Genomic DNA, 12,090 nt, shown 5'->3' on the forward strand with positions numbered 1-12,090 from the left:
TTAGAGATGCTAAGCTTCATTAGAAGATGTGAGGCGAAGCCTTCGTGATTTATTTCCTTTCCAACTCACATGAGATAATCCTGGAGGACCGCCAAAGTCTTCGGAGCGAGGATAATTACTTTTTACTACGATAAAAAAGATACCAAGTACCATGGACACTGTGCGATAGTAAGAAATAAGTTGAGCTTCTATATTATAAGAATTTGATTTTCTCACAAGGTATATCAAATGTTCATCGTGATCGAACCACTCGTGATATTAGATCGTTCGCTAAGATTCATCTATAATTTTTTAATTTACTTTAGCGTTCGAGGCAAAACTTTTATGGGAGCTAGACGGTCACTACTAAAATTAGTCAGATTTACTACAACATTAGTGATACCTAGATTAACACACCCGATAAAAAAAAATTTGCCAAGCTTCAGTTGCTAGCTTGAAATAAGCAACTTTCAAAGTGCAATCATAACGGGCCAACATGGGCTGTTTTTCCCGAGCTCCAAGTAAAGGCCTAGTTATTATAATTTTGGTTTAGGCACTGAGGCTTAGATTTGAGATTCATCCAAGTATTTTACTATATGGACGCTTACCAGTTAAGTAATTTGTTTATTCTAAATTTTAATTATGCAGGAGTCAGGTACTGAATTCCAGATTCATATTTTAAATAATAGTCAGAACATTAATATATTTTAAAAAATTTAAAATTCTTTATTACATGTTATTGATTTTTTTATGAGGACATATTTTTTAGACCGTTTTTTACGGCCCAGGGGATGATCCCTTAGCATAGATTGATGAAATGAATAATCATCATTTATAAATAGGTGGAGATCATTCATCCCATCAATCCACATCAATAAAACATCCTTGTAAAAAGTGATCTAAAAAATTCAGACTCTTTTTTTATATCATGAGTCATTGTTATTTAGGTTTTATAAATATTTATCATACTTTTATCAATCATGTGTTTAAGGGAACTGAAAGTGAACATAGTCTCGACGGTTAAAGAATTCAATGGGAGGAGCATGTGAAATGGTCTGTTCTTTATCTTAGGAAATAAGAGACACTTAAATTTAATTAGACATTTAATCATTTTTTTCATTTATATTCCCTCTCTGGTCCCTTTATTTGTATCGGGTTGGCGCGATATTATATGAGAATAAATAAAAAAAATAAAAAGAAAATTCATATTGGATTTACCGTACCGTCGTCCACTCGACCTGCGGTAGAAAAAAAAAAACAAGGAGATGAAACAGAAATCTCCTTACTCCATCTTCGGCACAACAGGATCGATCCTTTTCCTTCTCGATTCAACACCATCGTGCTTTTCTTCCTCATCTTCTGAGATCTCGTTGATACGGTCTTCTTGTTCTTGGATCCCCGCCTGATGAGGAAGAGGGAGAGGGAGAACCCCTGCGAAGTCTGTGGGCATTACCACAAATACGAGGAGGGCGAGGTATGCAATATCTGTGGCCACCGGGTCCCCGCAGCCTACGAGCGCACCATCCAGCAAGGCAGCGCCTTCCCATCCGAGATCCTTAAGGATTTCCTCTACCTCGGTAGCTACGACAACGCCTCCCGTGGGGAGATCCTCAAAGCCTTAGGCATCACCCACATCCTCAACGTGAGTTTCTTTTCCTCGCGATTTATTTGTTTGTTAAAACGATCTGGAGTTGCCTTTGATGTTAGTTTGATGTAAATCCGGTGCTCTCGTTTCTGTTTTGACCACATCCATACTAAAATTGAGAGAAGAGATGCAACAAGAAAGGAAACTAATTCGCAAGCAGTTCAAATCTTGCCTTTAGCATTAACTTCTATAGTCTAATGATGTTAGTTGCAGAACTTGATCTAAGAATGACGAACTGTACATTAAGTACAAAATATCATCCAGTTTATGGTTTGGTGAAAAAAGAAAAATAGGGTTACTAGTCGTCGCTTATATATATGTTTAATGTTATAGTGAAATGGGTCTTCTACATTATAACGACATAAGTATATTCTAATCTCTTGGATAAGGTAGAAGTAGAACCTATTGCTTTGTCCTTTTTGAACATTAACTATGAGCTTTATAGTTTCCCTTTGTTAAAGTGGTAATCAAGCTCAATATGCTCAGTTATGGCATTGAAAACTAGATTTTAACAATCTCTATAGAAACCTTATTATCACGATAAAATAGCAAGTGTGTTTATGAAAAAAATTGTATCTCAGCAACAAATCATTTTAATCACAGTAGATCACAAACATCTTGGGTCATAATTCTGTATTTTGTTTCATCACTGGCGTGCACATTCATTACTCGCGCTATGTTGACAAGTAACAAACTACTATATGACAAAGGTTCACTACTATGCTCTAGACATTGATAGAATGATGTCTAAAGACCATATCCAATCATCATCCAAATAATATTCTACCTTTAAACTATTTTGTCAAACAAAAAAAAAATATTGTCCATGAAAATCCTAAGATCTCAGAAAATCCTGTACGCATTATAGTTTTATCCACACTAGGAACATGCATATACCTACTTAACATATTGATATTAAACATAATAACATGGCAAATGGAAAAAAATGAACTTTTGCGCAACTAGCTGGCAGTTTCAATCAGCAGGAGTTTTCAGCAAATTTTCATCTTAACTTTTTTGACTAGATCAACAGATTTTCTAGGATAGCAACATAATGTGATAATGATCTAGCCATCTTAGCACCCAATATATTTACTTGCCCTGATATTTCACCTGAAATATATGTGTGAGGAAGTGAGTCGAGACTCTAATCAATTGATATACTCCTTGTCATTTCCAATAATGATATCATCCATGCTATCTTACTTTGATTATGCTGTAAATATTAAGTATGTTTGGATTCCTTTTCTTGTTCCCATAGTAACAATAAATTAAGTGAAATTCATCAAATCATGCTTGTTGTTACCTTTCTCACTTGTATTTTTGCTAACACGTTTATGAAGTATTTACATGTAATGTTTCTCTGGACATCATGATGCAAGAGTGTGTTTTTTTAAAAGAGTATATGATACAATCTCCAATCAATATTGCCCTCACAAAAATTAAGAGTTCTAATAGACATTACTTCTGCACATGGAGTAAATGCTGCATCATAAATTTCTATCTTCTTGTGAACATTTATCCTAGTTGCATTTTCCTCATAGTCCTTATAGTCATAAACCTATAGATGAGTATTTGATTTGGGAAATTATTGGTTTCTTGCGAGCATATAGAATTATAGATACCAAAATAAAAATTATGGTGAAGATATGTTTTGGTACCGATATGATATTAAGGATTTGTATCTGCAACAAACTATGTTAGTGTGGCATATATTCCATGTGATAGGCATATAACTGAAGGAAACTCATTGCAAATAATAAATTGAATCAATTACTACTCACTATTTTCTAGATATATGCTAGGTGCTTGTCTTTGGGATCTTGTCCATAGGTGTCGTGGTACAGGACAATTGTGCGAGTCTTTTGATAATTGACAAGGTTGGTCTCCCGAATGTTGTTGTCCTTAGGTCTCTGCATGTTGCAAAGGTAAAAAGAGTAGAAAGATATTCACGCCTCAACATATTTTTGTGAATTTCCATGCCTTGTACTTCATATTAGAGGTCCATTTTACATCCTTGGAACAGTAAAGGAAAAACAATCAAATTGCAATATGTTGCCTATTCATTATGTATTCTCTCTACTATGTGGAGCTGACCATTTGATTTGTCATTGTGTCTGATCTGTGCATTGTAGCACCTTCCCTTTCTTCTTTAGAGAGTAGTGAATTCTTCATGATCATCTGCGTTTTGTATGAGGCCTCTTCATAATTCATGATGGAATCGTGTGTGTCTGCTTCTTTTTGATCTGTGAGGATTGCATCTTCTCTGCCCTCCATGTGGGAGCAACGTGGTGGAAGTTGTTTATTTGTTCCCCTTAACCTTATATCAACAAGGACCATAGTTGGATTAATATTCATTATTTTGGATCATTTTCTTTCTAGTTCAGCTATACTGAGTTTTTGTATTTATTTTTTGCTTTATATGAAGTGAGCTATCTTTCTTTTGAATATGATCATTACCTGTTAATTTTTGGCATGACCTTACAGACTGTACCTGCCTGTCAGAATCTATATAAGAATTCCTTTACTTATCACTGCCTCAAAGATGACAAAATCCTACAATTCGATGAAGCAATTGAATTTTTAGGTATGATTGCATAAACTTCTCTGTTTTTCTGGGGTGCATGCATTAATAGGTTAGTATTTCTTGAGTAATATACCTTTTTGTGCTATTCATCACTTTAAACTATTAAAGAATATTTAATATTGAGGTTGTGTTGTTTTAGAATATAGTTCACTATTTTACTTAAAAAAAGGTTCTGATACTGAAAGTGAAGTGATGGTCATTCCTGCTTAAATTTCTTCTTGAATAGGAATTTCTTTATTCAAACACAAGAAATTCAAAGATTTACCGTGCTAGATTTGAATATTTTGGGTTCTCAACCTCTGAAAGAACTTTGAAAGCAAGTCTTATTGCTCACTTGCCAATGCAAGCATAGTTCTTTCTTCCCTCCAGGATACTCCAAGATTGATTAAACTTTAATTGATGCATTTTGATGTCTGTATCTAAAGGAAATAAGAGGCTTTGATTTAGGGATGTATTTTACACAGAGCTATGTATCTGAGGATACTGTTACGTTTTGTTAGTAACCAAGGCCCCAGGATATATTCATAGAAAAAATATTTAAATTAGGCTCAGAAATTTTCCTCCAGATACATCTTGCTGTATTGCAGTTTGCAATTTTGAAACCATAACCTTTGTAGCCGAGTGGTTTACATGAGCAAATTATCTTTCATCTCCATTTGCTGTTTAAAGTACTTTTTTCATCCGTGGCATAGATCGTGATGGACTCTCATTTCATAACTTCATTTTTTCTATATTCCAGATTTAATTTTGACCTTTGTTGTTTTCTCCTTCGATCATTTATTTTATTAATACATTCACTTTTTTAGAGCAATGCGAGAAGGAGAAAGCTCGTGTGCTTGTTCACTGTATGCTGGGAAAAAATAGGTAGATCACACTGAATTTCACATTGAGCTCACAATAAAATTCGATGCACTCACTGGATGGTTGATTTGTTTTGGTAGGTCTCCGGCAATTGTGATAGCCTATTTGATGAAATCCAATGGATGGAGACTTGTGCAAAGTTCTCAGTGGGTTAAAGAACGCCGACCAGTAGTGGAATATTCCCCAGGTTCTCTTTGTTCATCATAGATATAAGGATGTAACTTGCAGAAGCTTGAAATTGATTTCAACTCATTTCCTTCTGTTACTCTTGAGGAAGTGTTTTATGTTATGCTGTTCTTGTGGAATACATTACTTCCATTGGATTTTGATTAGGATGTTTGCGTCTTTCCCTGTGATGGTTTCTTTCAGCTGTCTATCAGCAGTTGGTGGAGTATGAGCACACTATCTTTGGATCCAGTGAAGTTGCAACTGTGCAACCGGTACTTGCATCTGAATCAATTCCATCCTTCGGGTTCGGATTCCCCCCATCATCCAATACACCCGCAGCTCCAATATTCAACCAGCCGATCGCATCGATCTTCCAGCAAGCCAGCCAGAACACCACCAGTGGCGATTTCATTTTTGAGGCAGAAGCGAAAGTGGAACTAAGAATGATGGAAAGCAGTGCTTTTGGTGTGTCACCGCCAACTGGGAGTGAAGCCCCCATGGACAGCACTTGAAGAACGACCGGTTTGTCTGAGGTCCATCTTGTGTGCATAAGATGGTTGATGTCAATTGCTTAGCATATCTTTGATAATACAAAATGGAAACGCTTTTTAAAAAAAAACATTTTTGTGTTAGCCAACTAAAACAGCATAAAAATAATCTGTTCATTCCATGTTGTGCCACACGAGGAAAAATTATCATCGTTTGATGATCTCCCTTTGGGCTTTGGCCTGGTGTTCTAGATGCTGCCTCTCTTTTCAAGATGTGTTGAAGGCGTTGGCTGGCCATTATCTTTTTATTTGTTTTTGAGGCATGACTTATATGTTTTTTATATTTTTTAAAATAAAAAACTTTTTTAATTATTTATTTTTTAAAAAGTATTTTTAAGAAATATTAAAATAATATTTAAATTTAATATTTAAAATATCCTTCCTTCACTTTAAAAATGATTTTGAGTTAAAAAAGTTGCAAGGTCAAGGTGGTGTACAATGTTAGTTCAAGTTCCACTAGTAATTTTGGTTACAGTTGTCCTTAAAATGATTTGAGTATTCTGGATATTAAATTATATTTTTTAACAATTTTTTTAAAAGAGATATTCTTTTTTTACTATATAGATAATTAAAAATGGCCATTGCTTTTCTATCTTAATTTTTTAAAGAAAGTTTAGAAATAAAATGAGAACTTTTGTAAACTAAAGTTAAACAAACTGTTTAGGTTTGATTTGATAATGAATTAAAAAGCTTAATTTAATTTCATTTTTAATGTGAAATTGTAAACTGAGAAATAAATATATATTAATTAAAAGCAATAATTTTATAGCAAAATTTAGATTGAAAAGTATTAATTTTATATTTAAGGTAAACTAGTTAAATGTAGGCCGTTTTTGAGTAAGGATTGGTGATTTATTAACATTTAGCTTTAATAATAATAATTTATATATACATAAAAAAAATGATTTTGAAATTAAAGTAACGTTTGATTAAATGATGAAAATAATAGCTCAAAACAAAATTAATAATCATTAAGTTGGTTTTATTATTTGGATCAATTTAATGGGTTATTATCTATCAATGCTAACTCAAATACCAGCTCTTATTTAAAATCCTTATCTAAAGATTCTCATATCCATACATAGTAACAAAATGTCTATAAACAAAAATATATGTCCTCTTTTTTCACCAAATTTTCAATCCATTTTCTTCGTTATTTATTTATTTTATATATTTTCTATCGCTGGTTGGAAATGCAGAATTTAACCCACACTGGCATCCAACAACGAAATGAGTTCGACCCGCTAATAGTTGGATATCCAAATTGTGAACTTACAATCCGAAAAAGTGCTATCTTATCTTGCTGCGATCCCTACCTGTCCGAAATCCGAATCCCTATCCGCAGAGGTCACTATGCCGGTGCTTCTCCACTGCCTCTCCTCGCCGCCGACGGCGAAGAAGTCCGGAGAATGTTTCCAGTCCGTTACTGGAAGGACCCATACCGGTTTGGCGCTCTTCCAATATCGTTCTCTTTTCTTGAACAATCCGCGTCTCTATTGCAAGTAGTTGAGTTGGGTCAAACTATGCAGTTGCTGCTCCTATACAATAGATGTTTCTTGAGAATCAATTTTAGGGGATTTGGTGCCTTATAGTGAATGCAATAAAGGGATGAAATTAGATAATCTTTTTCGCCGCACTTCTGTCATAAAACTATCAATTTTTCTTTTAAGGGCTATCTTCTTAGTATGCCTTACACGACCCTCCACAAAAAGATTAATTTTTTGACAAGAAATTTATTTTTACGAAAACTTAAAGCGTATACAGGCTTCATCCATGTTTAGTTCTAGAGTTTACATATTGAAGGTACTTGTTGCTAGGGACCACCGTTATGGGGGATTGCTTCCATGTGCATATATTGTCAAAAAAAAGTCAAAAGACAAGGATTAGGATTGTTCCTCATTGGAAAGGAGGTAATTTGAAGAATCCCAAACGGTTCATAGATAAGAATGGAATATAGTTATCATTTGTGCACACAAAGAAGAGTACGCAAGACAGGATAATGTAAGAAAAAAAGAGGATAAAGAGCACTCATCCTTGGTTTTCTTTTAGATTTATTGTTTACTCCGTTTACTTCACAGGTTATTAGTGTTAAATTCTGTAGTAATTATTTTGCAGAAAGGATGGTGTTGTCATCTGTAGAGTTGAGGTTGCAAGTTCTTCCTACCAGGTTTCATATTTTTTATGGAAAATATAGAATACCACTGAGCAGTGGTTCAATAAATTTGAAAACATGTGTTCAAAGGCCCATCTCAGAAGAAATTTGCAATTTGGAGGGAATATTGTCAGGGTTGCAGAATCTTATCAGTGCTTGCTTGTCTGATCATCAGGTATGCTGGTGAGTCCTAATTATATTCACTGTCAGAACTTAGCATTTATTCTGTTTCTTGCATATCAAAGTACCTCTATTAATTAGTGTTCTAGAACTGAGCTTGAAATAATTAAATAACTATAGTGAACAAAAAAGTGACTCATAAGAGATATGTCTGTGTATTGTACTTAAGCAGTCAAGCACTCATACGTTCAGTGTGTTTCAATGCTAGAGAATAAATTTTGGTATACAAATGTCGCAAGTGATATATTGCTATATTTTCATTGAGGAAGTGATGATAACAACTGCCTATTTAAGAGAATGACTTTACATATATCTTCTGCATGTTTTGTTCACAGGAATTGCTATTCTTTCACTTGGTTGCAAAATGAACCTAGAATAAGTATTCCACTAGAATTGCCATTCCCTCCTAATCCCTCTTAGCTATTCCTTGTATTAAAGCCAGAAGAGTATGAACTGTTATTCCATGAAGCAAACTAGGGAATACATATTTCTTTTTTACTCTTACTCTATTTTATTCCATAAGAATACTTATTCTATTCCTTTCTTAATTTCATCATGTGGATCAAATTTGCTATTATGCTTGTGTAAGATTCTTAAAACTATCTGTATTTACACTTCTAGTAATGCTCGATGGATGACAAACTCTTGGAGAAAAAAGTGAATGTTGTATGATCCTGCAATTAAAAATGCATATATTTCTTATAGGTTGGCTAAAAACTAAAATGTTGTGTGTATGCCTCATTCTAATAATTCACACGTTGCAGAATTAAGTCTTCTTTTTTGTATTAGTGCTTCTTTTAGTTCACTGCTCCTATTTCCATGTTCTTAAACTTTAAATTAATGTAATACTTTGCAACCATGACTTCATGCCACCAATCATGTTTAGTTGCTTTTAGATTCCCATAGAAAAGGAAGAAACAATTTTGGGGTTGTGAAGTGAACAGTTTAGGTATGTTCAACACTTAAAGTTCAGAAAAGAAACCAAGTTGATCTTGCTTTGCCTCTGATCACATCAAGAACTTGTGACAATCTTCAACAATAGTGATGAAATGTGATCGTGTTACAGAACAATAATGTTTCTATTATATTTCTCGTCTTTGGGGAATGTATATTATTTTGCTTCACATTTTGGAAAAATTGTTTGAGAAATACCTTAAGAAAGCATACTGATGTTGCATGTGAAATATATCATTTGTGCAGAAAATCTTAATTTTGGGGTGCATATCATTTTGGTTGTCATATATATTTGCATCCTGTAGTTTTTTTTGTTTTAGAAACATCTTCACACAGCATACTGATGTTGCATATCATTAAATCTGAAGCAGAAAACAACCCCATTCAGCTTTGGAAAATCACTTCCTTCAAAAAGAAGCTTAGCTAAAGTATTAGCAATTCTGCATACCTGGTTGCTCATTTTGCCCTCTAAAGTTCTGGCAGAAACATGTGAAGCTGATAACTCGTTTTTTAATATGCCTCTACTGTTTGCAATAGCCATGATTGGAGCAACTGTTGGGGGTGAGTTCTCTGCATTTATTGTAGTTTTAAGTTTTCTTGTTAGCCCAGAAAATTTTCTCTTTGTTATTCTATCATAAACATAATGAAATGGTAAACTAAATTAAATCTTAGTGCAAGATCTGTCCTGAAGACTAGTGTATTTCTATAGAACATGTGTGCTTGATGGCAAAAAAGGTAATGCATTACTGTTACACCTTGACAGATGCTACTATATATTCATAAGTAACTGTAAACATGTGGTGTTGTATCATCTAAATACAAAAAAAGGTAATGTGTTAATGTTATACTTTGATAGATGCAACTATATATTCATTAGTAATTGTGGTACACTGTGTTATTGTTATACCTTGACAGATGCTACTATATATTCATTAGTAATTGTAAACATGTGGTACATCATATTATCTAAAAATATATAATTATGTCGTCCTCATGTCTGATGGATGCCAGTCTTTCCTTTGTCTTTTTACATGAATTTCTTGTTACACATGGATACCAGTTTTTTCCTTTTTTACTCCACATTAATGTCGGTCTTTCCTTTTTGACTTCACATGGATCTTGTAAATCGATTCCTTAGCTGATAAGATATTGACAGATAATTTCAATCACTCTTTTTATATAATTTTGGAGCACCCTAGAATTACCAAAGTTGTCTTTCTTCTTGCTAGTTCTCTTGTTGGATAGACTAACCAGGTTTTTTTTTGTAGGATTGCTTGCACGTCAAAGAAGAGGCGAGCTGAAGAGGTTGAATGATCAGCTTCGCCAGATCAATGCTGCACTAAGAAGACAAGCAAAGATTGAGTCTTATGCTCCAAATTTGAGCTATGCACCAGTTGGTAGTAGGGTGGCAGAATCAGAAGTGGTTATTGATCCCAGAAAGGAACATCTTCTTACAAGCTTGAGAACTGGGAAAAACTATCTGCGGAATCAAAATCTAGAAAAAGCGTTTTCAGAGTTTAAGTCTGCTCTGGAGCTTGCAGAGATATTGGGTGATCATGTTGAGGCAAAGAAGGCAGCACGAGGATTAGGTAGGTTTGTTTTTCTTTGAATCACTCAGAATTTGGAAGTAGAATAGGATCAATATGAGGACTATGATGGTGAAAAAAATGAAAGTTGTATAGTTTTGGAATTCTTGGGATTGGCAAGACTTGAGATTGTCAATTTTACTTTGGTTTTCTAATTCTAGGCATTGGAAATGAGAGGGTTACTGGATATTTATACCAAAACCTAGACTTGAATGAAGAAAATTGGACACCCAGGAATAACAGCAAAATGTTTTTTCTGTTATACTCTTGTCACTTGAGTCTAGCCCTTTATTACCTAATGTTTATCATATAAGTTTCATCCTTATTTCAAAAATAATAGCAGGGGAAAAAAATCCTCTTTTGTGATGAATTCTTCTCTAACATAGTTCCACATTTTATCTTGTGTTAGCACATTTCTCAGCTTCACTGCTGTCATGCTATGATCTTATCCACCACTACAGACTTTCTACTTGCAAATCTCATTAATCAGGCAGCTAGATGAACCATATGGACTTTCAGATTGCTTACTGTGTCAGGTTTTATCCCCTAGAATCACTTGTTTTTTTACTTGGTGTCGAAGATGGCATGGGGATGGTTGCTCATTGGTAGGCTAGACTAATTGAGCGTAAGGGTATGAAATCAGCAAATTTGTAGGAACAAGTAGCTGGAAATTGTGAAGCAGGTAGCAAGAAACGGAAGTGGAGACGGATCAGAATAGCAAAATGACATGATTCTGGATTCTAATTCAAAATTCTTGATGTGTAGTAATGAGAAAAAAAAATAATGATTCAAATCCATGGTCACTGGTTTTGTTAAGTGTAGAACCCTAGTTGGATTTATACAACCTCTACTTGTTTAATTAGAAAAGTACATTCCTGTTGAAGCTGGCACTATCTCAATAATATCTGTGTTCGTGTGAATTGAAACTAAGGAGCACCCATTATTTTTTTTGACACTAATAATGCCTTCTCTTGGTCAATTCGTTTCAGGTGCATCGCTCCAGAGGCAAGGGAAATACCGAGAAGCCATCAAATATCACAAGATGGTTTTGAATATTTCTGAAAAATCAGGAGAGAACTCTGGCGTCACTGAAGCTTATGGTGCCATAGCTGATTGTTTTACAGAGTTGGGAGAACTGGAACAAGCAGGGAAGTTCTACGACAAGTACATTGCAAGATTGGAGAGCGATTGAGAACCATCAATTATAATTTGCTTCCCCTATCTTTTTCTGCTTCTTGTAGAGTTCTAGATGGGAATTCAGATGATTGTTTTTGTCTTGGGGATTGTGAGAACACTTGCAGTTTTGATTACAGTGTGGTGGTATTATCTAGTTAATGATATTTCGTTTGCAATATCAGTTCACAAGTTTGCTGGTCCAAGACATTGGTGTCTTGAGCATTATCTTCCTCACATCATCCTTAGCTTTGTCC

General features: G+C 34.4%; 2 protein-coding genes across 4 annotated transcripts; both read left to right on the forward strand.

Annotated features, from left to right (window-relative positions):
- Positions 1 to 1,202: 1,202 nt before the first annotated feature.
- Positions 1,203 to 5,957, forward strand: LOC122035976 (protein-tyrosine-phosphatase IBR5-like). Its single transcript, XM_042595138.1, has 5 exons — positions 1,203 to 1,621; positions 4,112 to 4,211; positions 5,018 to 5,075; positions 5,153 to 5,259; positions 5,442 to 5,957. The coding sequence occupies exons 1-5, from the start codon at positions 1,385 to 1,387 to the stop codon at positions 5,750 to 5,752; spliced, it is 813 nt and encodes a 270-aa protein (XP_042451072.1). The 5' UTR covers positions 1,203 to 1,384; the 3' UTR covers positions 5,753 to 5,957.
- A 1,119-nt stretch (positions 5,958 to 7,076) lies between these two features.
- On the forward strand, positions 7,077 to 12,012 carry LOC122035971 (protein FLUORESCENT IN BLUE LIGHT, chloroplastic-like). 3 transcript variants are annotated; one of them, XM_042595129.1, is made up of 5 exons: positions 7,077 to 7,232; positions 7,904 to 8,115; positions 9,443 to 9,635; positions 10,343 to 10,663; positions 11,650 to 12,012. In XM_042595129.1, the coding sequence occupies exons 1-5, from the start codon at positions 7,142 to 7,144 to the stop codon at positions 11,850 to 11,852; spliced, it is 1,020 nt and encodes a 339-aa protein (XP_042451063.1). In that variant the 5' UTR covers positions 7,077 to 7,141; the 3' UTR covers positions 11,853 to 12,012. The 3 variants fall into 3 exon arrangements, with proteins under 3 accessions (XP_042451063.1, XP_042451064.1, XP_042451065.1); XM_042595130.1 differs by having other exon boundaries at positions 9,446 to 9,635; XM_042595131.1 differs by lacking the exon at positions 7,077 to 7,232 and having other exon boundaries at positions 7,984 to 8,123; positions 9,446 to 9,635.
- The last annotated feature ends 78 nt before the right edge of the window (positions 12,013 to 12,090 follow it).

Source organism: Zingiber officinale, unplaced genomic scaffold (assembly GCF_018446385.1).
Source record: "Zingiber officinale cultivar Zhangliang unplaced genomic scaffold, Zo_v1.1 ctg127, whole genome shotgun sequence".
In the NCBI taxonomy this organism is placed as follows: domain Eukaryota; kingdom Viridiplantae; phylum Streptophyta; class Magnoliopsida; order Zingiberales; family Zingiberaceae; genus Zingiber; species Zingiber officinale.